At 35.2% G+C, this 27240-nt stretch overlaps 1 protein-coding gene across 2 annotated transcripts in view; it reads left to right on the top strand.

The window, feature by feature from the left end:
* LOC138692106 (gastrula zinc finger protein XlCGF28.1-like) overlaps positions 1-24922 on the top strand; it is a 62790-nt gene extending 37868 nt beyond the window's left edge. Inside the window, exons 1-5 of one of the 2 annotated variants that reach the window (XM_069815056.1) lie at positions 6790-6886; positions 12246-12340; positions 14217-14354; positions 16743-16825; positions 21552-24922. In XM_069815056.1, the coding sequence (XP_069671157.1) occupies positions 12251-12340; positions 14217-14354; positions 16743-16825; positions 21552-22470 (1230 nt within the window). In that variant the 5' untranslated portion in view covers positions 6790-6886; positions 12246-12250 and the 3' untranslated portion in view covers positions 22471-24922. Of the gene's footprint in view, positions 1-6789; positions 6887-12245; positions 12341-14216; positions 14355-16742; positions 16826-21551 lie in introns of those variants that run through there. The other variant, XM_069815057.1, reaches the window with a different exon arrangement.
* The last annotated feature ends 2318 nt before the right edge of the window (positions 24923-27240 follow it).

The following is a 27240-nucleotide window of genomic DNA, read 5'->3' as shown; positions in this document are numbered from 1 at the left end:
ACCTTGTTGGTTTTCAAGATTTATTTACTAATATTACTTATTTTATAATAGATTAGTTATAAACATGTTTCTTTTCACCTGGTATTTACAGGATTTAAAGTTTACTGAGTTTACGCTGATTGGCACATACTTAATGGGTAATGATGTGTTTTGTTACGTATTATGTTGAAGGTATGTTTCTGCATTTTTCATAGAGTTACTGTATGAACAACAACGCTATAATCTGAGGCGTTGGTGAAAATGTGTTACATTGTTATTTTAAAAGTCTTGTATATCCTTAAATATCAGTCCTATGAAAATTTTGCATAGAATAAAACTTATCGGAAATCATTTTTAAAGAGAGATGTGTAATGTAACATTTTTCAGAAAAATCAATAATAAGCGAGATATTTCGATTTATTTAATTCAGGCCCACTTATAAACAACCTTTTAAATAAAGTATTTTGAATGCCATATAGCCTAAAATTTAAGCTACAACGAACTTAATTTACATTTGAATTTTCATCGAAATCCGTTCAGCCATTATCACGTGAAAAGGTAACAAACATCCAGACAGACAGACAGACAAACAAAAATTCCAAAAAAGCGATTTTCGGTTTCAGGATGGTTAATTACACATGTTAGGGCCAATTAATTTTGGTAATGCGTAAATTACCAGAAAAATTTCGGTTACAGATTTATTATCGGTATAGAATAGATAGCTTATATTAAAACCTCGTCTTCTGCACAGCATTGCAGTTATTGGTGAGAATCTAGTGCCGGGTTGCTGCGACAATATCGCACAAGATGAGCAGCAGCCTGCTGACAAGGAGCTGCACAGGTGCGATGTTTGTGGAAAGTGTTTCTCAGGACCAGTGCAGCTCAAAAGGCACGCAAGTGTTCACACGGGCGAAGCGCCTTTCATTTGCGATGTCTGTGGAAAACACTTCTCGCTAGTGGAGAATCTGAGAAGACATACGAACGTGCACACGGGCCAGAGGCCATTCAGTTGCGTTGTGTGTGGAAAAAAATTTTACGAATCGGGATATCTCAAAGAGCATACAAGGAGACATACAGGCGAGAAGCCATTCAATTGCAATATTTGTTTAAAAAGTTTCCCTTGAAAAGCAATGCAGTTGTAGTGTGTGTGAAAAATACTATTCGAACTCTGTCCTTCTCAAAAGGCATGTTTCACGCACACACCCCGTCGATAAAACGTTCAATTATTGTTATGATTGTGGTAGACGTTATTCTTATTTGGAAAATCTAAAACGCCATGTTTGCTCACACACGAGGGAGAAGCCGTTCGAATGCGATGTTTGTGGAAAATCCTTCGTTGTATCAGCGTCTCTAAAAATACATTTGCGCGAGAAGCCATACAAGTGCAATCTCTGTGGTAAGAGTTCCGGAACTCTGACTAATCTCAAAAGGCATGTATGTTTACATACAGGTGAGAAGGCGATGTCGATGGGCAGTGATAATGTTCCCGAATAGGTTTAAGGTACGATGCATATCACCATACATTTTTTTTGTTTTATTAGGTTTTTTTGCGACGCTGTATCAACATGTAGGTTATTTAGCGCCTGAACGATATGAAGGTGATAATGCCGGTGAAATGAGTCCGGGGTCCAGCACCGAAAGTTACCCAGCATTTGCTCGTATTGGGTTGAGGGAAACCCCCGGAAAAAGCCTCAACCAGGTAACTTTCCCCAACAGGGATTCGAACCCGGGCCACCTTGTTTCGCAGCCAGACGCGCTCACCGTTACTCCACGGGTGTGTACACCACCATACAGAAAACAAGAAATTCAAATGCGGTATATCGACAATAAAATGTATAGCAGACATTGGGTCCCTAGTTCACTAATTTACAAATTAAGTCCGTAACACACTACAGCGAGAGCTATGAACTGCGTAATGTGTGCACACAGCTTAGCTTACAAGGAGAGGACACGCTCTGTATATCACCGAATGGAATAAGATATGTGAGATGAAAGTACAAGAAGTATTGTTCAAAGTCATACATGGTAAGGGTGGCAAATGACCCCTCGTTTTGGAAATATTGGCTATTGTTTGTGACATACTTCCCTTAGGCCCGTATCACACTTGCAGAGTTTTCGCCAGCGAGAAATGAGATGCGAGAAAATTCAAAGATTTTTAACATGGATTGAAATGGACGTCCACACATTGGAAGAGATTCTCGTTCGAGGGAAAAACCTGGCGCGAGTTTCCCGCTGGAATCGGTAGCACATCGAATTTTCGTGACACATTTATCAAAGATGTTTGACATTTATACTCTTTTTGACGATTGAATGTGGTAAAAGATATCGCAGGTGGCGATGAATTGTATTGTTTTTATTTGAAAATGAGGAAAGATGGCTGATAATTGCAGTCAGAAACTTATCGAACTTGTACGATGTCACCCATAGGCCTATTTATATGATACACGGGATGAAAACTATAAAAAAAAAGGAATTTAAAGAAGAAATCTGGAGACAAATATGAGATGAAGTGAAAATAAATAGGGCTATATTTTATTTTGATGAGATTTAATACTAATGATTAAAGATTTGAAATAATGTATCTATATGTCTTAACAGTTTACGTAATTTTGATCAGAATATAGCAAAGAATCCTCTATCATATCATGAATAAAGTGAATATCCAAAAAATATCATAGGGCCAAATAAGTTGAATTGAAACAATGTAGAATGACCTAAGTAACATTACTCATATTTGGAGAATAAAGGTATAAAACTTTATTTATTATATTCGCTGACATGTGTATTTTAATGGTTTATGGTCCATAATTTTGTACCGGTATAACGAAATTGTTGAAATATACAAGTGACAGATAAATTGAGAATCCTACTAAGTTTCAACCTAAATTGAACTCACTGCTGTCTTTGTTGTAACCTATAAATCTTTGTTGCCCTGTTTTCAACACTCAACTGAAGGATGACTCTATTATATATGTAATTGTACATATACCTACATATATACATACATACACGTATGCCTACATACATGTTTTCTGCCCGTTGCCAGGTCTCTCACTACAAACCCAGCATTTTCCAGTCTTTCCTATTTTCTGCCTACCTCAGTCTCTGCATATGATTCATATATCTTAATGTCTATCATCTGATGTCGTCTTCTGACCAGAACTTTTCTCCCGTTCACCATTCCTTTCACTCCATCCCTCAGTAGGCAGTTTCTTCTGAGCCAGTGACCGAACCAATTGCTTTTTCTCATTCTGATCAGCTTCAGCATCATTCTTTCTTCACCCACTCTTTCCAACACAACTTCATTTCTTATTCTGTCTGTCCACTTCACATGCTCCATTGTCCTCCATATCCACTTTTCAAATACTTTTATTCGTTTCTCTTCACTTCGTCGTAATTTCCATGTTTCTGCCACATACAATGCGACACTCCACATAAAGCACTACACTAATCTATTCCTTAGTTCTTTTTCCAGAGGTCCGCGGAAGATGCTCCTGTTCCTATTAAAAGTTTCATCACAGCGGAAAAACTAAATAGACCAACACAATAAATATTTTCTGTCTCTTGCATTGTGATATGATAGAATTTTCAAAAAGAAATCCCTGTTTTAACCACATATCTATATTTGTGATAGTGATCGAAAACGTTTCACTGGTAGCGTAGATGATGAAGGGCATCCTTGTCGTACTCATGTGTTACGATTTATTCGTGAAATAGTAAGGATTTTCCTACAGCTACAGTTTATCTTAATATGTATTCGGCAGGGTGCAGGTGACGTCAAGTCCGTTGTATTCACTGATGTCCTCACGCACGGTTTCTTATAACTATTAAAGGGCACTCTTATCGGTTTTCTTTATACATGCTTCGCGCCAGTAACCGGAATTATGTAAGATTAATACTAACAATTTTAACCCTTAAGCAGTCGCACGTAACTTTGTAACATTAAGAGTTGTTGACGGGTTCTTATGGCCTATGCTTTTAGCGAACAATTAAAATATCGCTCTTTTTTTATACATCTTGATTACACAACTTTTAACACTGTATCACTTCGGAATATGTATAAGAAGAACTTACTTGTGTTAAATTTTAACGTACCTTGTTAACATGTTCGACCTATTTTGGGACATCTTCAGAACTGGTCGTTGTTGGTCTTGGCGCCTCTTCTTTCCTGTGAGGGTGCGTTCGTAGTGTAGAGTCAAAGGGTGTATGTGTTTTGAAATTGAGTTGTGTGTTGAGAATATCGTTGGGGTGTGTTTTCGTGTGTCTGTATATTTCATTTTGGTCTAGTGTGTTGAGTTTTTGGTTTTTTGTTTGAATGTGGAGTATTTCCATGTCTGTGTTGATGTCTCTGTAGGTGTGCTTGGCATTTGTGATGTGGTCTGCATATGTGGAGGTGTTTTGTAATTTTGTTATGGCTGTGATGAGTTCTTTGTAACGTGTTTGAAATGATCTGCCTGTCTGTCCTATGTAGAAGTTGTTGCAGGTGTTACATTTGAGTTTGTATACGCCTGTATGGTTGTATTTGTTTGTTTGTGTGTTGAGATGTTTTTGTAGAGTGTTATTTGTTCTGTATGCGATGTTGTAGTTTAATTTCTTGAATGAGGTTGCAATTTTATGTGTTTTTGTTTTCGTATGTTAGCGTGATGTATTTTTTGTGTTCTTGTGTTTGTGTTGTATTCTTCTGTTTTTTGTGGTTTTGTTTAGTCTTACGTGTTATGTTGTCTATTATGTTAGTGTTGTATCCGTTTTCTTGTGCTATGTATTTGATTGTGTTTAGCTCTTCGTTGTAATCCTGTTGGTTCATTGGTATGTTGAGTAGTCTGTGTACCATTGTTCGGAATGCAGCTTGTTTGTGTTGTGTGGGATGGTTGGATGTGTTGTGTATGTATGTGTGTGTTGTTGTGGGTTTTCTGTATACTTTGAATGTGTGTTTGTTGTCTACTTTTGTTATTGTGATGTCTAGAAAATTTATGGATTTGTTGTTTTCAATTTCTGATGTGTAGTGTAGCTTTGGGTGTATTTTGTTTATGTGTTGATATATGATAAGAACTTTCTAGTGTTAAATTTTTAACGTACTTTTTATTTATACAACTATATGAAATACTTTAATACTATCACAATGTTATAATTTGTGTACAGTAAGGTAATATTTCAGTATTTCTTAACATGCTTGATTTTTCTGTGCTCACAGTCACTACTTAATATTATTATTATTATTATTATTATTATTATTATTATTATTATTATTATTTGTTTCACTAGTAAGTTCAGTTTAGTCACTGTCACTATTTACTATTGAGTCACTCCACAACATTTAAAACATTATTTCGAAAATGCGAATTCTGATTTGAAACATGTTTTTTGTATTGTATTTATTAACATTCCATGGTATTCATATATTGCTTCACAGCTATAATATCGAAAAAGTAAAGAAACTTAATACTGCTATAAATTCTTAATTTATAGTCATATCTAGTTTAAATATATACAGAAGAGATTTACAATATAGTCTACCAGTACAACACAAAGTTTTAGTATCAATTTAATGAAGCGTTGTTGAATGTCATGAATTCACCTACAGAATAGAGGGTGTGAGAATTTAGGTACCGGTACTTCTTTAATTAGACCCAAAATAATCTTATCTTTTGAGCTTCATTTTTTATATCTGTATGAAGGCTATTAAAAATTTTTACTGGCATATAACGCATTCCTTTTTTATAGTACAATAGACTTTCTGATGGAGTATGAAAGTCATTTTTTGACGTGTATTTATGCTGTGAACTGTTGAATTAATTACAAAGTTTTTACGATTACATACGAGGAAGATTATTAATGAAAAGATATACTGACAAGCCTTGGACATTATTTGTAATTTTTAAAAAATAGTCCTACACGATTCCCTAGATTTGACACCTACTGTTATTCTAATTACTCTTTTTTTGTAGTAGGAATATACTGTTTCTATCTGTGGAATTTCCCCAGAATATTATTCCAAAACACATTACTGAGTGGAGGTATGCAAAGTTTATTTCAAATTGATTTATTTAATGTACAAGGTTTACACTACATTAGTCATTGCACCCCGAAATAAATAAATAAAAATTAAAAATGACATATTAAAAAAATATATATATTTTAGGAAAGCTCATAATCTGTTTAATAGTAGTTTCAAAGTCGCCAGCTTGTATAGAGGAAGTTTCATTGTTGTTGCTAGGGTAAAGGAAAAGTCGCTAAATCTCCTCTTTAGGAGGGATTAAAGTTTTAAAGAAATTTTCACCGGAAAAAGATAGAAGCCTTACGATTTAGAGCTAAAATCTCTGCATTGGCAACACTGCTAGGTTTTCAGTTTTATATTAAATGTTCAAACAACCGGAATAAAGTTCTACAATGGGTTAGGCCTAGTTCAACCAGAAATCGTTCGTTTTTTTTTTTTAAGTAAGACGTAAAGTGCTGCACCAAGACCGTTCTTTTATTACATTTGCTTCACCGTGCAGCAAATCAAAACACCGCTTTACGAGTTTGCTGCACGATCCATGATGACGGAATGCATGTTTTGATCTTTAGCAACGTTTATTATTGTTAAAATCGTCTAATAATAATAATTCTATGGCATTATCATGGAGGTCGAAATTATTTAACACGTTCGGTTCTTTTAAGGTTAAATTTATTACTGCAGTAATAGATGTCAATATTAATTGTCCACCATTTTGCAGTCAGCTGACCTAATTGCGTTTTTCTTCGACCCTCATTTTGCTGCGCAAAGGCAAGAAGCGTTGAAAAAAAACTCACGGTAACCCGTGTGTCACGGCCTTCTATGTGAACAGATATCAAGATCTCTTAACTGCACTTTATGTTGAAAATATAGATATATAAATTTGTTCTCCGTTATTTATTCCGTAAGATACCGGTACGTATATTTTTTCATTATTTATTGCACGCTCACCAGTTTGTGATTTATATTTTATATAGGTTTTATTGGTATTGCGATCATTAAGAACTTGCAGCATTAGGCCTATTCATGTGTTTTGTTAAAATTATGTAATGAGCGGTGTTGATTGTCATTTGGGTAATTCTACAAAACTATACCAAAGGAGGCGTCATTTTTCCCTTGAGGAATATTGCGTTCTACGAAGAGTACACTGTAGAATACAAAGCATGTACTTTCCACAGAACAACCTAAAACTATTGTTACATTGTACTTAAAGTAATTCTGAAGGATGACCACTCCACGATTTTCGAATTTTTCTTTGGATTAATTTCAGAACACGTATTCCTTCCTTTCCCTCTCACTTCAAAATTCAAAATGCACACAAAATAAATTATTGGCACTGACAGTGCCTTTTCGTAAGCATGATGATGCGCTTTCGACATACACAGACAAATCTGCTCTTTTTAGTATTTCAAGATATAATTGTCAGCGAGGAATCTGTATACTGAAACTATTATAAAATAAACTAACCTGATTTGACCTTAACTAACGCTTACTAACACAACGAAACTAAGCTAACGTGTTAACGTTTTGTTACCTTTATTGTAACGACGCAACTTGAACTGTACCAAGGTGAGTCACATGATAGATTCTGCTCTTGTGAGTTTGTATGAGACAAGGATTCAATCGTCAAGTTTAATTTCAGTTCCAAGCTGATTCTTTTCATGAACACTTATCTCATGCTAAAGCATGTTTCAATCTTTTTAAATAGTGGACCAGGAATTCATCATCTTTGGAGTAATTGGACATTAACCAATGTGTCCACACCTGTGGAGTAACGGTCAGCGCGTCTGGCTGTGAAACCAGGTGGCCCGGGTTCGAATCCCGTTCGGGGCAAGTTACCTGGTTGAGGTTTTTCCGAGGTTTCCCCTCAACCCAATACGAGCAAATGCTGGGTAACTTTCGGGGCTGGACCCCGGACTCATTTCACCGGCATTATCACCTTCATATCATTCGGACGCTAAATAATCTAGATGTTGATACAGCGTCGTAAAATAACCCAATAAAATAAAAAAATTAACCAGTGTATGGCGCAACGCACTTTAGGCCTGTAACACACTTGAGTTTTCGCTAGCGAAAGAAGCGAAGAGCCTTCCTCTATCACAGATCACACCTCGCTATGATCATCTATGCACTGCCTTCATGCAGAAAGCATTTTTCTGAATATAGTAATGACTCGTTGAGGGAAATATTATAGGTTATGTATTTACGTATATTGTCGTACTCAAATATATAACCTTTAAATATATTGTTGTACTTTACAAATTACGTACGAACTCTTATGTTCAGTGTGAGTATTCAGATGATGCGGAAATGGAATGGAGTTATATGAACATATTTTGTTAATGAAAAGAGAAAGTAGGCCTAAAATTAAAGCCAGAAATATCTGAAAATCACATCGTAGCTTACGAAAATAAGCACGAGTTTGGACACTGGTTTTGATTTGAATGATGATACGTTTAGGCGTTATTTGAGATTCAATGGACAATTTTTTTTTTTTTTGCCATTCATGATATGATAGAGAATTCTTTCCTATATTCTGATTAAAATTAGGTAAACCGTGAAGACATATAGATACATTATTTCAAATCTTTAATCAGTACTATTAAATCTCATCAAAATAAAATATAGTCCTATTTATTTTCAGATAATCTGATATTTGTCTCCAGATTTCTTGTTTCGTGTTTTTATAATTTTCATCCCGTGTATCCTATAAATAGGCCTACGGGTGACATCATACAAGTTCGATAAGTTTCTGACTGCAATTTTCAGCCATCTTTCCTCATTTTCAAATAAAAGCAATACAATTCATAGCCACCTGTGATATCTTTTTCTACATTCAATCGTCATAAAGAGTATAAATGTCAAACATCTTTGATAAATGTGTCAAGAAAATTCGCTGAGCTACCGATCCCAGCGAGAAACTCACGCGAGGTGTTTGCCTCGAACGAAAATCTCTTCCACTGTGTGGACGTCCGTTTGAATCCATGTTATCAATTTTTTAATTTTCTGGCAACACATTTCTCGCTGGCAAAAAGTCTGAAAGTGTGTTACAGGCCTTACATAGTGAATCTGTCTCAAATTTTGGATGACAATTTCTTTTACCATATGCTCAATATTAGACTTGTACATCTCAATTTCAGTGCTTGACATGTAAAACTTTTGTTTTAGCCATCAATTTCTTTCCTCTTTCAGCAAAATGTTGGCCAATTTTTAAGTGGATGTCTGAAGACCGTCAGTAGACTTGGAATGCGAACAGCTACTCCTTTACCATGAGCTGTGGCAAAAAAATTCCACACAATTTGCGTCTCGTCATGTCCTAAAGTCATATTGCATAGTGTGTCTTTTATATTTTAATTCTTGTGCAGCCAAATCGAAAAGGAACTGAATTCCTTTAACAGAATGTTGACATTTAAGACAAACTTTGTCGAAATTTGTAAGCAGGAATGCCACCTTGATTTACACTCTCGAGTATCTTTTGTGAGACTTTCTAATCTTCTCTGTCACATTCTAATCCAGTTTTGTATTTTTATTTGTTCTTTTCAAGATTATGGAAGCTTTCTTTTGAGCTGCTTTTCGTCTTTCTTTGTCCAGTATTTGGACTTGGTTCATACTCACTCTGCTTCGATATAATCAGGTTATCTCTGTTCATGAGTTTTCATACCAGTACTGTATAGGCAGTAATGAAGCTGTTTTAGTGACGCTAACAAGTGCGTGTCTGTGACGGCTGTAGAATAAATTGTATTTCATTCAATTGAGTTCCGATCGCGACGTATAAAGACTCATGTATGGACATTTTTCACGATAGAAATATAATTGTAACTACTGAGAGAAACTCCAGGATAATCATGCGTTAATGATATGCAATAGATTTTTATATCGGAGTGTAAAAATTTAGTTTTAATGTCAGAATCACAGATGATATCACACAGCTGTTCTCTTAGTTCCACTGACAACAAAAAAATGCAAAATGAATGTCATCAGAATGTGCCGTTTGTTGTGGTGCCCTATGCATCTTGTGCATTAACTTACACAAAACGAAAGACGACTGACGTCCATACACGTCGTGTGTTGTGTGTTCGCTGTCTAACATGTAAACAAACCACAACAACTGTCGATGCCACAATTCACGTACAATGACCTGTACGTTCTCCGGACCTGTCGACATTCGACTTCTTCCTGTGAGGAACAGTGTGTACCAGAACATTCTGACAACACCAGACGACATGCAGCAACGCATTCGACAGGCTTGTGTGTCCATTCAGCCAGCAACATGCCGGGTAGTGATAGTGTCTTTCGGGGAACGCCTTCGAATGTGCATTAGGACATAATGTGAATGGTCACCCTTTGAAATATCTTCTTTGACTCTCAAAGCATAACGTTATGACATTGGAAGTACGTTTTTGTTTCGTGTTGTTGTTATTAATCAGGAAGGTGACATTGCGATACATTTTGACCTCGTCTTAATGTGTGTAATCAATGTAACATGATTAAAGTATGTAGTGCTATTTGAAGAATTGAAGGCGTCACGTGTATCTTGTACCATAATGTAGTTACATGCACCAAATCTCCACATTCATGTTAGCCCCTCGTTCTAACATAACGCTAAAAAACAAAAATTCCAATACCTATCCAAACAAAAATGTTATAATAGGTACATCTTGATTACACAACTTTTAACACTGTATTACTTCGGAATATGTATGATAAGAACTTTCTTGTGTTAAATTTTAACGTACCTTGTTAACATGTTTCGACCTACTTTTGGTCATCTTCGGAACTGGTCGTTGTTGGTCTTGGCGCCCCTTGTTTCCTGTGTGTGTGCGTTCGTAGTGTAGAGTCAAAGGGTGTATGTGTTTTGAAATTGAGTTGTGTGTTGAGATTATCGTTGGGGTGTGTTTTCGTGTGTCTGTATATTTCATTTTGGTCTAGTGTGTTGAGTTTTTGGTTTTTTGTTTGAATGTGGAGTATTTCCATGTCTGTGTTGATGTCTCTGTAGGTGTGTTTGGCATTTGTGATGTGTTCTGCATATGTGGAGGTGTTTTGTAATTTTGTTATGGCTGTGATGTGTTCTTTGTAACGTGTTTGAAATGATCTGCCTGTCTGTCCTATGTAGAAGTTGTTGCAGGTGTTGCATTTGAGTTTGTATACGCCTGTGTGGTTGTATTTGTTTGTTTGTGTTGTTTGTGTGTTGAGATGTTTTTGTAGAGTGTTATTTGTTCTGTATGTGACGTTGCATTTTAATTTCTTGAATGAGGTTGCAATTTTGTGTGTGTTTTTGTTTTCGTATGTTAGTGTGATATGTATTTTTTGCGTTCTTATGTTTGTGTTGTATTCTTCTATTTTTTGTGGTTTTGTTTTGTCTTACGTATTATGTTGTCTATTATGTTGGGGTTGTATCCGTTTTCTTGTGCTATGTATTTGATTGTGTTTAGTTCTTCGTTGTAATCCTGTTGGTTCATTGGTATGTTGAGTAGTCTGTGTACCATTGTTCGGAATGCAGCTTGTTTGTGTTGTGTAGGGTGGTTGGATGTGTTGTGTATGTTTGTTGTTGTTTTTCTGTATATTTTGAATTTGTATTTGTTGTCTACTTTTGTTATTGTGATGTCTAGAAAATTTATGGATTTGTTGTTTTCAATTTCTAATATGTAGTGTAGCTTTGGGTGTATTTTGTTTATGTGTTGATGTAGGTTTTGGATCTGTCTTTTATTTCCTTTGTATAATATTAAAGTAGGTGTACAAGATAAATGAGACAGCCTATATATTATTCCAGGGATATGTTATCCCCATATGCATATACCCTGATATATTAACCCCACTGTCCACACCTGTGGAGTAACGGTTACTGCGTCTGACCGCGAAACCAGGTGGCCCAGGCTCGAATCCCTGTCGGGGCAAGTTACCTGGTTGAAGTGTTTCCGGGGTTTTCCCTCTACCCTATATGAGCAAATGCTGGGTAAGTTTCGGTGATGGACCTCGAACTCATTTCACCAGTATTATTACCTTCTTCTCATTCAGACGCTAAATAACCTGAGATGTTGATAAAGCGTCATAAAATAACCTATAAAAATTAACCCAACTAGCACCTAGAATCACATGCTCAGCTGTCCTCGTGTACACATTGGTTTGTATTTGTGGTAATTGTTTGTTTTCTGGCGCATCCCCACAGAAATACACACACTGCACAGATATCCAGTTATTATTGCGAAGCTAGTGAATCTATCTGAATACCTCACTTTCTGCATATTAATATAATATTCTTTATTTCCTTTTTCAGTCGTAATGGACGTAATCAAGAAGGAACCTGAGTGCGATCCACTTGCTATACAAACAAGTAACGCAGATATAGAAGAGAAGAAGCCTTTATCTGAGGTCCTATATTGAGAGGAACTACTTTTTACTCTCTGCATGTGTCATTTAAAGCTAGGGCGCAGATACCTTTGTGATTAAATATTTTTCTTGCATGTGATGAAACACGATAAGAAAAGTTAAAAATTGTGAATGTGATGTTTCAAGCGTAAAAGCGCAATTTTATTTCAGATAAAACATAATATTCTCACAAAATCATGTAACTACTTATTTTCTGCAAATCTATATATATAATTTGAACTGGTAATGGAATTTACGGCAAAACGGCTGAACGCATTTTAATAAATGACCCTTCATTTTGAAGCCTGGAACTCAGAGTTTTTCAGAAAAATAGTAGTTTTCAGTGAAATGCCAATTTTCCTACATCACTTTCCTATTTCCCAAAATCCATCTGTCGTCAGTTTTGAGAACTAATTGCATTTCAGAATAAAACATAACACACACTACAATAAGTAATATTACTCGAAGGCAAGAATGCCGACATATTTAGAGCTCAAATTCAATTGATTATTAAAAACTTCAAAAGTTACTAAAAATAATTTACAGGTCTGATTCTGTGGTGTATAATTTTCTGAGTACAGCTGTGTATTGGATATTGAAATCTACAAAACTTGAGGTGGTTTGATGACATTATTACCATTAGAAATGAAATATTATTATAGCTAATGCCATGCTGCGACTATTTTTCATTAATTATACATGTTAATGCTATATTAATGACATGAAAGTCAAACATTTTGGGGTTATATAAGTAGATGTAGAGAATATCTTAAATTAGATCTGAATTCTATAATTTACTGAGTTGCGGCTATATAGTATAATAGTAAATATTACTGAAAACTATAAAACTTACGTACGATAGCAATATTGTTATTAAAAGTCAAATATTTATATAGTTATTAATCAAGTGGGGTTGGGTCTTTTTCATATATTCATTGGCGGTGTGGCGTAGGTATTTATATGCATGATTCTCGTTAGTATTGGTAAAGAGAGGGCAAAAAGTAGAGTTCCTAAGGAAAGACCAAAAGGTATTACTTACTGATAAAATAAGAGGCCTAGAAGATTTCGTAGTCTCCCGATCATTTCAGGAAGATCTCTTAGCAGGATAAAATGATTTTACCCTCTACATTTCAAGGTAGTTCATGAAACATGCAGCAGCTATACCAAGATGCTATGTCTATTATTCGAAAGCATAACAAACCTGACATTTTTTTAGCTTTCACCTACAATCCACACTGACCTGAAATAGCTATTGCTTTACTCCCACATGAAAAACCCACTGATCGTCCTCCTGGCATTGTTACTTGCGTTTTCGCGTTCAAACTAAAAAACTGAAGGTGTATAGGTTCAAGAAGAAGTATTTGGCATAAAAAAAACCATTCAGAGGGAGTATGTTTCATTATTATGGAAGCAAATAACTTTCAGAATGTCTGGCATTCTTCATTGAAAATAAATCTGGAAAATGTTTATTTGAACGTCTAATGCACATAGTTTGCAGCATTTGCTGCACAAACCACTAGTATATTATAAACATAAATCTTGGACGTTTTCTTACTTGCATTGATTTTTAGGAGCACTATTAAATAATTTAAAACTGAATCAGTAATAACCTATTTACAATAACATTAACTTTTATATTGTATTTTGAATCCTTGTCATCATTCCGCCAACAAAATATCATGCAATAAATCTATTCTTTTACTCGTATGTACTGTGTTGGGAAGCTTTTCATATGTAGTATTGGTTTTGGAATAGGCACACGTGCTTTTGTTGACATCACTATTAATAATAGTGTGGACGGACTTTATAAATAGTGACGGGATTTTCGAGTACGACTTTGTGTGATGTATTGTTTAATTATCTTCTTTTTTATTTGCAGGAAGGGCATTTATTAGATTTGGACGTCACTAAAATAAAACCTGAAAGTATAGACCACAGATATGACGTGAAATCAGAGATACCTTTTGAGGAAACTTCAGCGTCAGTTGACTTTCCCATGCTGAAGAGTGAAGCTGAGGTGAGAGCAGTTTATGAAGTGTGTTGGTCGGTAGTTCTCTCTCTCTCTCTCTCTTATTTAGAAACAACAACAACCAAATTTCTTGGCTTGAAAGTGGAAAAGTCATATTAAAGGAATTACCCCCCAACTAAATTCAGCTTGGTTTGCTATTAGATCTATGCAAAAGATAGTAAATATCAATACCTTAAAAACAATATACTTTGCATACTTCCACTCGGTAATGAGTTTTGGAATAATATTCTGGGGAAATTCCACAGATAGTAACAGTATATTTCTATTACAAAAAAGAGTAATTAGAATAATAGTAGGTGCCTAATCTAGGCAATCGTGTAGGACTATTTTCAATAAACTATAAATAATGCCCATGGCTTGTCAGTATATCTTCATTAATAATCTTCCTCATATGTAATCGTGAAAACTTTGTAACTGATTCAACAGTTCATAGCATAAATACACGTCAAAAAATGACTCCATACTCAAAACATGAAATTATTTAGGGCCAAATGAAAGAAGTACCTAATTTCTCATGCCTTCTATTCTGTAGGTGAATTCATGACATTCAATAACGCTTCATGAAATTAATACTAAAACTTTGTGATGTACTAGTAGACTATATTGTAAATCTCGTCTGTATATATTTCATCTAGACTGTGACTATAAATTAAGACATTATAATAGTATTAAGTTTTTTGACTTGTTCCATATTCTAGCTGTAAGCAATGTATGAATACCATGGAATGTTAATAAATACAATACAATACAATCCTGGATGATGTGGCTGCTACAGTCAGGTGATCAGCGAGTGTATTGGTTGCTCTCATTCTTTCAATTTCTTCGTCCTGTTGTCACTCATGACTCCTTTTCACCTCACTTTTGTCATAGAGACTGCGATGCTGAGTGTTTACTAAATTATATTAATTATCTTGTTTTCATCGAAAGAGATACTTTTTACCTTCTACAATTTTTAACTTAATTATTTTACTAATCCTGTTAGTTTATTTGAAAGATATACCGTACTTACTGGTAATCCACTAGTATCTGATATGTCCTCATATCCTTCACAGAATGTTTCCATTACTGACTTTACGCTAAAGATTGGATGAGTTGTATATTTTTACTCTCTGACAGCTGTCCGGTTCTCATATGTGAGCATTTCAGAATATGGTGCGACACTCATTGCTATTTACGCTTTCAGTTCACTCAGTGTGGTGCAAAATGTACTAGATTTACAATATTTAGTACAAAATGCAATGACTTCTGTTTTTAATTTTTTGTACTTACAGTAAAACCTCGATAAGAAACTTATTATGCTATCCCGTGTAATACGCTTTTTTTGTCCGGTCCCTGCACATTTCATATATAACGCCTTTATAAAATACCCCGTTTGTTGCGCTCAATTCCCGCATAATATGCTGATTTTGTGGAATATTTTCGATGTAATTTTCAGCCATGTACTGTAACAGCAATGAAACATCTTGGTCATTGAACTCACTGGTGGCATTAACCTGAAAAGTATTGGTACTCGACCCTTTACCTGCTCATTTAAACCTTCATACTTCATACCCCACCCTCTTGTTACGCTCTCTTATTCGACTCCTTACCTGCACGGTTAAAGCCTACATACAGTTACAATACCTCACCCTCTTGCTAACCCTCTCTCTCAAACAGCATTCCTCACTCGGCCGTAATAAAATTCTGGAAATTTTTGCTGGGCAGTTTGTTGTCCTTTAGTGTATTGAAGTGTCTGTGAATGGGATTACAATGAGTGTTAAGCGAAAAGCGCTTTCTGTGTTTGAAAAATTAGAAATCTTACGAAAGTACGATGAGAACAGTATTCTTACTCAGAAACAACTCTCTGATTCATTAGGAATCTCACAATCGATATTAAGAATGATAATAAAAAATCGCGACTCAATCACTACAGATGTGACGTCGTAAAGAGGATATAAACGCAGGAAACTGAAGTGTGGTAAACATGAGGACTTGGAGAACTCGCACACGGCAAACAACTACAAATGACTTTTTTTTCCGAAAGAATTAAGTACAGTACATATTGTAAATGTCTTTGACGTACAGTACAGTAATTACACAATGGAGTAATACTGTATTACCTTTCATGAATCATGTATTTCAATAAAGAAAAGTGCTAATAGATACTGTATATAAGTCAAAATTAGCATACCCGCCTAATACGTGGTTTACACCCGGTCCCTTGAACAGCTTATCGGGGTTTTTCTGCATTTCCATATGTTTTTGCCAACAATTCTTATATTGTATAATGCATTCGGTAGGATTTGTATTCAAATCTGTGATTGTATAAACTACAATGTATTGTTGTTGATTTAGTATTGTGTCTATGTGACTGTTTTACTTATTCTTCTCCTACAGGAAGAGTTTTGTGAGTTGGATCAAGTGAAGAAGGAGTTCAAACTGGAAGTAACAGCAGAAGAAAATGACATTTTACCGGACAGGTTAGTGAAATATATCAATCTTATTTCTGTTTTCGTTTCAGTGCTTTGTTTAAATCATGACAAAGTGAATATGCTTGCAGTTTCAACGTGATAATTGTTTATATGAAAAGTTGAGTACACCTTTCAGACATAAACAGTAGGAATTATATAATTTGCTATCCCTATCACGAATACCTGACTTACCACTAGTATACAATTACTACAAGTACTGCAGATGATGTTTCTGCTGTCAAAGAAAATACCAAGGTGCTAGATCTACCTTCAGCTTATCACATTTAATTGAAAACAGTTCACAGACATTTTTCCTTTGACCAATGGTATGTATGTATTTATTGACACTGCAAATGGGTATACACCTGGTGGCAGTGGTAACTAATTACACCTAATAGTAACAATTAATAATAAACACAACTAATAAAAAACAAAAATAATAATAATAATAATAATAATCATCATCATCATCATAAAATAATAATAATGACAAGGAGCATCCTAAATTAAATGAAGCGTGGTCACTTAAAATAACATTTCAAAGTAAACCTAATTTGTATCTTAACCCTAAGTTCGAACTAAGACCCACGAGTGTGACAGGTTCATACCTGCACAAGTACCTTTCGGCACTACACTTATTTCGCTGTCAACTCACTGCACTGATTCTACCTGATTTCACTAACACTTCTAACCATTTCACTGTTCAAATACTTTGCACATCCACTTCACTGACACCAACACACTTCGCTTACACAATAGACTTCACTGACACTACACACTTCCTCACTGATACAACATTTCAAATCACAACTACACCCTTTAAGTAGTGTGTATATTATAATACCGTCAATTAGTAAAGTCCTTAAGCCTATTTTGAATAAATTTTTGGTTATTGATAAAGCCTTTAGTATGTCTGCAGGTAAAGTATTCCAGTCCCTGATAGTAGGATTGAGAAAAGAAAACTTTCCAGTGTCCGTCCTCTGCCTTCTTTCCCTCAGTTTATATGAGTGGTCGTTCCTTGAAGAGTAATTTGGCGGCTGCAACCTATTTTTTATTTCTCTCCAGGCAGGCTCACCTCTGTATGTTTTGAACAGTGCGCATAATCGAATTCGCGCTCTCCTGTCCGTGAGTGTGTCCCAGTTTAATGGTGAATTATTACGACAACACTTGAGAGCCCGCTTTTGAATCTTTTCCAGTGTCTTTATATGTTCTGATCTGTATGGATCCCAACATGCAGCACCATATTCCATTACTGGACGAACTCAGGAAATGTTTCTAAATGTTTTCTTCGGTCCTATCCTGCAGTTCTAATAGTCTTTGAAGGGAGTGAGTCCTGATCCTCTGCAGCAGGACCTAAACAGATCCTGAGTCCTAACAGAAATTAATAAATAAATCATTTTGAATTTTTTCCATTTTCAAATTTCTTAATATGATAATTATTATAATGATTATTGTTATAATTAGAGCCCGGTTGTTACGTAATGTGCCTTTTTTAAACTGAGTGTATTTATGAAAGACATATAAGAAATAAACACGCTTCCACACATTTGGGGACGATAGGCCCAATTTTTATTTTGCCTATTTATCTCCCGTTCCCTATTTTAAGGTTAAATGTTTTTTTTTAGCTTTTTTACTTCGTTATTGTAAATTTTCAACATTTTTAGTGCCTTTAAAATAAACCGCACATAAATTATTTATTTTATATTTTATTTTATTCGTTTATTTTACGACGCTTTATCAACATCTAGGTTGTTTAGCGTCTGAATGAAATGAAGGTGATGATGCCGGTGAAATGAGTCCGGGGTCCAGCATCGAAAGTTACCCAGCATTTGCTCGTATTGGGTTGAGGGAAAACCCCGGAAAAGACCTCAACCAGGTAACTTGCCCCGACCGGGATTCCAACCCGGGCCACCTGTTTTCGCAGGCAGACGCGCTGACCGTTACTGCACAGGTGTGGACCACAAATTATATAAAACAAATTACAAAAAAGAACGGTTGTATAAATTAAAAATATATATTCACCTCAAACAAATATTCGCTGAGAATCTTATAGTCCAGCAATAGATGTTTTTCCAAGAAGTCGTAAACTTTTCTCCCCTACCGATTCAATCTTTTATGTCACTTAACAAAAATGTTTGAACAGTATAACCACAGTCTAGTTTATACAGTCACGAAGCTCAATTCGTAGTAAACATGCATCCATAGATAGTTGCTAACCACTAGGATCGCTAATATCGCCTCCTTACAGACAATGCGAAATAGTACCGGCACAGTCTATTGTTCCTAGCGCCCTCACAACTCAAGCTTCGTGACTGTATATAGTAGACGCTGGTATAACCCTCAGTGCTGAGGTCACTTCGGGGCTTACCAGCGAATGAAAGATGATGAAGGAAGTATTAAAGCAAGTCTCCAGGTCCCATTACTGTCGTCGCTTGCACCCACAAGTCACGCGTACTTTGAAGTCTCTAATCCCTTCTCACACCCTCTCTTTGACACAATACACAGTCAGTTTATCCCGCTCTCTGAAAGAAATTAGAGGCAATCTTTCTGAAGTAGGTTGTTTCAAGTTTGCTCCAATCACTTATGGGGAAGTAGAAGATCTTTTTCCACCATGAAAAACGTTCCCTCTGACAGGCGGCTCACTATGACACTTGACAACTTATAAAGCATCTTGTTGTGACATGTAACCAAGGAAAGTGAGTACCGTAGGGGATAGTTTACTAAATATTTGTCTATTTTTGTCTGTTTCCACGAATAATAAATGCCTATTTCACTACCTAGAAGAAGAAAAAAGAAGAAAGTTAGCTTCCCTTATCAAAAGGTTGCCAGATTTGACAAAGCGTATCACATATAATTTGGAAACACACCTAAAAGGTAAAATGATATGCATTTGAAACAATGCGGGAATCGAATATACAAAATGTCAGAAAAATTTACACCTAAGTAGCGCTTGTGCCATTTACAGTTAAGAAAAGGGGGGTTGGGGGAAATATCATCAGATAGGTTAGAATGATATGAATGCCATATACCTCGAGAAAAATAATAGTACGGATTTATAGGCATTGATATCTAAACCAAGCAACAGCCCTCAGTTAAGATAACTTGAAATTTCCATTATCACTCCCATACAAATGATTTCTCAATATCTGAACCGATCCTTTGAGGGCACTAATAGCTATTTCCTTCACAATGCTATGTGTTAGGCCCAGGTCTTTACATTTGTTGGCAAAGAAGGAGGGTATGGTACCTCTAGCTCCCACCATCAGACCTATCACATCAATGTGGGACAGGCTATATTTATCTTTATAGAACGTGATTGTTGGTCCATAGATCCGTTTCTTTTCACTGTTTTTAGTGCCTATATGCCTGCCTATTATAACCATATTAAATGCCTAATCATCCGGGCTCTTGAGTATATATTAATTATTACATTTTTTTAAGGTTATCGTTAAGGAACTTCTTGCAGCTGCAAGCATTATACCGTTTATACAAGGCCTATTTTATGGCATTACTAAGTAGAGATACATAAGAAACATTTGAAAAGCAGTGAATGAAGGAAATTTTACTTTTAAGAGAAATTAAATTAAAATTGTTTAGGTTGCTAAGGAAACGAAACGGACAACAGTTTAAAATAACAGTTGTGAGAAAAATAAACCGTATTGTGACTAGTCTTTTTATTGAGTTTTGACCATTAGAACACGCCTTTTGTGTACACACATCAGGAATACGCCGACATAGTTTATGTGTGTGGACTGTGTGATGGCATTGCAACAGCAGCTGTTTTGGCATATCAAAGCATGGTTCCCCAATCGTAGGATTCCTAGTGCACAGGCATTTTCACGTGCCTATTGGCAAATTTCAAGAAGTACAGTGTTTGGAATCTTAAGAACATTTTTTTTCAACTTTGCACTGCTTGCAAATTAAGATTTCAGGAATAACTCCCTGTAAAGTTAATTTGAATAAATTTGAGGGAAAAATTGTTCCGGGGCGGGGTATCGAAGCCGGGACCTTTGGTTAAACGTACCAACGCTCTCCCACTGAGCTACCCGGAAACTCTACCCGACACCGATCTAATTTTTTTTTTTTTTTTTTTTCCCTCTATATCCACAGACCTCAAAGTGGGCTGACAACAATCAAGCAACCAACATTTGAGTGCTCACTAACTCTGTGTGACTTTAAATTGTGGTTTTGAGTTAGGTACAGTGACGTGTATTATGCAAATTAAGGTTTCAGGAATAACTCCCTGTAAAGTTAATTTGAATAAATTCGAGGGAAAAATTGTTCCGGGGCCGGGTGTCGAACCCGGGACCTTTGGTTAAACGTACCAACGCTCTCCCACTGAGATACCCGGGAACTCTACCCGACACCAATCCAATTTTTTTCCTCTATATCCACAGACCTGCACTGATTTTTTCATACTCACAAGTAGTTGATATTAAAATGTAATATGGTAATAGTAAAAATAATGACATAGACATCTCACTTTCGGAAATTGGTGTTACTTCTTTCAGTATTCAGCGATAAAATTAAACCAGAAATTTAACTTTGGGGTACAAATACTCCAAACCTATAGAACTTTGGATATAGGTATGTTAGGTTTAATCGTCATAGAACGTGTCAGGGAACATGTTCCAGAAATTCTAAACATTATAGTTGTTACACCCTGTATAATGTCCATATTGCTGATTTGTTGTGATTTAGACATCTTTCCACTAGTGGACCATAGAATTGTTAGTGTTGCAGTTACCTCTAATCCTGGAGTTGCAACATTCTGCAAAGATGAAGACCTGCATACCGACGAGAAGAAAAACCAGGACGTGGTTCACAAAGTCGACAAGATAATGAGCTGTGATGTGTGTGGAAAGTGTTTTTCGCACAAGGGAAACTTCAATAAGCATTTACGCGTGCATACAGGGGAAAAACCATTCAGTTGTGACATGTGTGGAAGGTGTTTTTCTAACTTAGGCGACTTAAAAATTCATGTTCGTATACACACAGGCGAGAAGCCGTTCAGTTGTGATGTGTGTGAAAAGAACTTTTCCTGTTTGGGTTATTTAAATAGGCATTTACGTCTCCACACCGGCGAAAAACCATTCAGTTGTGACGTGTGTGGAAAGCGTTTTTCTAACTTAGGGGACTTAAAAATTCATGTACGTATACACACAGGCGAGAAGCCATTCAGTTGTGATGTGTGTGAAAAGAACTTTTCCTGTTTGGGTTATTTAAATAGGCATTTACGCGTGCACACCGGCGAAAAGCCATTCGGTTGTGACGTGTGTGGAAAATGTTTTCTAGACACTTTGCATCTCAATAGGCATTTACGCGTACATACAGGCGAAAAACCGTACAGTTGCGATGTGTGTGGAAAGGCATTTTCATGCTCTGCACATCTCGCTAGGCATTCATCTCTGCATGCAGGCGAGAAGCCATTCTGTTGTGACGTTTGTGGAAGGCGTTTTCCCGGTATGGAATACCTGAAGAGGCACTCACGCTTACACACCGGGGAAAATCCATTGAATTGTAAAGTTTGTGGAAAATGTTTCTCGTTTGAGGGAAGTCTCAAAAGTCATATACGTGATACTTGTGGGAAGACTTCTGCTGAACCGAGTAAGTTAAAAACAGAAGAAAGCTCACACACAGGCAAAAAACCTTAATAGTGCAATGACTGGGAAAAACTTTGCTGTATACAGTCATTTCAAAAGTTACTCTGGCATACGGACGCGAGAAATCTTTCACGAGGCATATCTGGCAACAGCCACGCGAAATAGAATGCTCTCATAATGCAGGTACGTGTACACACTCCAGAAACCGTTCAATTGTGATGTGTGAGTAGCAGACATGGAGTATGAGAGCGTTTTGTAGTCAGATTTCTGAACTGTGATGGTTCCGTGAAATCACTGTGACTTCTACTATTGATTTTGTCCCTAATTATTTTCTGTATTCGGATGGCTCTTAGAGATTGCAAATATTTCTGATGACGTTCCGACACTATTTTTTTTGTTTGTCTTTTGAAAATAGAATTGATACACCAACGCCATGTTTTATACCAACAATACTGAAAACAACATGGCATGACCTCTGTTCTCGCGATGTATAAGACCGTATATTCCTCCAATTTTATTTGCGAATGATTATGGCAATAATTCGTCCAATATATCGATTGCTTGCCTATTAAAGAGATACGAACAATTACTAATTAATTAGGACGAAAATTAATTAGGTACCAGTTATGTTGTCCTTCAAGTATTGAGTCGCCCTGGTTGGCTCAGTTGGTATAGCGCTGGCCTTCTATGCCCGAGGTTGCGGGTTCGATCCCGGGTCAGGTCGATGATATTTAAGTGTGCTTAAATACAACAGGCTCATGTCTGTAGATTCACTGGCGGGACAAAAATTCCGGCATATCGACGACGCTGGTATAACCTCGGAAGTTGAGAGCGTCTTTAAATAAAATATAACATTCAAGTATTGACTTGAAATTGTCTAGACTCTGGAAGTGTCACGTACGTAGATAAGTCACCATCGCTACGAATTTCATATCACTCAGACATGCGCAGCTGAGATTTTGGAACGACAGTCTTCCTCTTAGTATCTGCATCTGATAGAAATTCTAGATTGCGTTCAAATCCAGAGAAATTCCGAACCAAGGCAAAACAGGGATGATTTTCTGATAGGAAGGTTTTTTTTTTATCGTTTATTCGGGAGACAGATTCAATTCAATTTGTTATTTGAAAATGTAAATATTTGTCAAAATATAGTCTAGATAATATAGTTGTACATTTATATTTACAATTGCAGTAAATGTAGAATTAATATCAAGCATTTGAACGTAGTTGGTGATTCTGTTAACGTGGTGAGGTATTGTAATTAGCCTGTTTTAATTTGTAAGCTGTGTGGTTTTTAATTATATTCGAAGTAGTATTTAAAACTATTAATGTAACTGTTGTTACAACCAGTAATTTCTGGAGTTGTTCCGTCGATTCTATTTTCGAAAGTGGTACAGTATGAGACCTAACAGACAATAGGTCAGCATCTGAAGCAATATATATTTGTAAGAACTGAGAGTGGTTAGTCTCAACTTTAAGAAGACTTCAATTAAATTATAAGCCTCTTCTTGTACTTTAAATCCTAGCATACATTGCATATATAGTGAGTTATTGTGGACTATTTGTATCAATATGATATGGACTATAAATTCTGTCAGCTTCGACGTAAACCTCATAAACGAAATTAACTATGTAATATATTCTACATTACTTCTAAATTAAAAATACGTGGAAATATATACATATAAAAATAAAAGACAATTAGACATAAGTAAGAAATGACTTACCGCTTCTAAGACATTTACATGCACTAACCCCAACCATAAGGATAAATATGTGTTGGGAATGGTAAAGATTAAGTTAATATGAAAGTTAAGTACGGTTCAAGAACAAAACAACTTTATCCATACAATTCTTATTATACCGGTTCTGTAGAAATAAATCGAACTTTTTATCTTGAATTATAAAGAATTATTCGCCATTAAAATTTATAATTTTTCCTTCGTCAGAATTTAATTACTTTACATATAATTTAAAATGTTACTATATAATTTTATATATATACATATACATATATACTTCCTTACATTACGGTATTAAAAACTTACATTTATTTGTATCTGGTATAAGAGGTGAGTTTGCTCTATTGTTCACAAAAGCACATTATGAAGAAAAATCCAGATTTAAAAGTAATAAGTATAAATTATGGTATACAAACACAAGAAGAAGAAAAAAATTGTAAATATTGCACTCAAAGGTCAACACTTAAATAAGCTTCTACAATATAGAAATATATGAGGGAAAAATGAAGTAATCCTACTTAACAACCTGAATATAGTCACTTGTTTGTTACTCATTCACTAAGAAATTGTCAGGAACAGTGGGGTTGTACTACTTAAAAGTATGTAGAGTTTCTTTGGATTAAATCTTGAATAATTAATGTGTTATATATTTTCATTACAACTTAACCATTAAAATAACTGTATTCATTGTGGATAAATATCCTCGGCCATACCTCACTTCATCTCGCCAAAAAATTGTAATCTCTCAAAATTTTGACTAGTTCCATATCTTGAAGTTTGAGTGCTAATGTAAGATCTATGGAATATAATAAATCAAATGAAAAAAATCTCAGATCAGATGCTAATCCTCATTCTGATTCAATTACAACAAAGAGTGGACTTATTGGCTGAAGAATTTTGATAATTTTTTATCTGCACTGTCATTATTCTTTCAGATTCAAATCAGTTAAATCTACTTAATTATGTCTCATATTCTGTTTATGATTTCATATGTGAAACTGATACATAATTATGAAATTGCTTAAGTTACTCACAATGCTCTGCATATAGCAACGTATTGAAATATATACTAGACATTTACCTGCTCCTAGAAGACACGAATGTGGAAAATCTGTAGACAATATAGGCAGGAGCAGGTATTTATGGAGATTAATTTTATCATTTGTTTTTCTTTATATTGGTTTCGGCAGATATTGTTGGTGATTGATTTGCACTCTTGGCAGAGATTAATGGACATTTTCGAAAATACAGTTATTTTGGAATTTAAGTATTACCTCAGTATGATATTACTTTTCAAATAACATTTATGGTTTGTTGGATTCTGGTAAAGGTGTGGCATGGCCCATATACAAAATTAGTTGGATGGAGACTTTATTGTATTGTATTGTATTTATTAACATTCCATGGTATTCATACATTGCCTACACCTAGAATATGGAACAAGTCAAAAAACTTAATACTGTTATAAAGTCCTAATTTATAGTCACAGCCTAGATGAAATATACAGAGACGAGATTTACAGTATAGTCTACTAGTACAACATAAAAGTTTTAGTATCAATATCATGAAGTGTTATTGAATGTCATGAATTCACCTAGGCCTACAGAATAGAAGGCGTGAGAAATTAGGTACTTTTTTAATTTGGCCCTAAATAATTTTATGTTTTGAGTTTCATTTTTTATATCGATAGGGAGGTTATTAAAAATTTTTACTGCCATATAACGCACTCCTTTTTGATAGCACGATAGACTTGCTGATGGAGTATGAAAGTCATTTTTTGACGTGTATTTATGCTATGAACTGTTGAATTAGTTACAAAGTTTTCACTTGTTACATACGGGGAAGATTATTAATGAAAAGATATACTGACAAGGCATGGGCATTATTTGTAGTTTTCTGAAAATAGTCCTACACGATTCCCTAGATTTGGCACCTACTATTATTCTAATTACTCTTTTTTTGTAATAGAAATATGCTGTTATTATCTGTGGAATTTCCCCAGAATATTATTCCAAAACTCATTACCGAGTGGAAGTATGCAAAGTATATTGTTTTTAAGGTGCTGATATTTAGTATCTTTTGCATAGATCAAATAAGAAAACAAGCTGAATTTAGTTTGGGGGTAATTTCTTTAATATGTTTTTTCCAATTTAACACATTCTCAATTTTTAAGCCAAGAGATTTGGTTGTTGTTGTTTCTAATAAGAATCTATGATTAATTATTGCGCTAGAAATTTGCGACGTTGAATTTGGACAGGATTTAAATTGAATTATGTCAGTTTTGTTACAATTTAATACTAATTTATTGACTGAGAACCAGTCACGTATTTTGAAGAGAATTTCCTCTGTTGAAGTTTAGAATGTGTTGGCTGTAATTACTATACTTGTGTCATCTGCAAATAATATGGGATGACCTTCTGTATTTAACACACATTCATTAAAAAGGGAAAATATTTACAGTTCACTAATGTAATCAGAACACCTGGATTACTATGTAATGTAGCCTAGTTGGGTATATAACAAAATTCAAGTGAAAAAAACTCGGAATATGAAATTCCCTATAAAACGACGCAATAGAAATAATTTGTGAATGTGTTCATATTTATCTAGTACAACTTTATTTCGCGATTGTTTTATCCGCATGTTATTAATCAGAATCACTTAATTCGTAAAGATTATTCAATATCTATTGCATATCTATTAAATCGTGATTTTCGCGATTTCCATAATTACCCGGCCCTTCACTATAGCCCTATTCAGGCACTTGTATCACTAACCTGAAAGTGATTTAAAGCCATAGATCTGCCTCAAAATCATTATATTCGTGATATTTTTTTTCTTGGACTGTCTTCTCAAATATGTCAGAGGCTTTTAGAAAATAATACTCTGATATTACAGCAAGCTGTGCAGCAAGTTTAAACGATGGAGCTTGCTAAAAAGAAAAACACAAACTGTCAAATTCGTACCGCAATGCACTATTCTCTGCTTCCACAGTTAATGATAAATCTAAACTTGCAGTCAGAAGAAACTCCTTCAGTATTTGCGCCCGCTTTCGCTTTACAGCCTTATGCAGCACAGA

The sequence above is a fragment of the Periplaneta americana genome, chromosome 16 (assembly GCF_040183065.1).
Source record: "Periplaneta americana isolate PAMFEO1 chromosome 16, P.americana_PAMFEO1_priV1, whole genome shotgun sequence".
In the NCBI taxonomy this organism is placed as follows: domain Eukaryota; kingdom Metazoa; phylum Arthropoda; class Insecta; order Blattodea; family Blattidae; genus Periplaneta; species Periplaneta americana.
The sequence above is the reverse complement of the archived record's forward strand: the minus strand, read 5'-3'. Positions and strand labels throughout refer to the sequence as shown.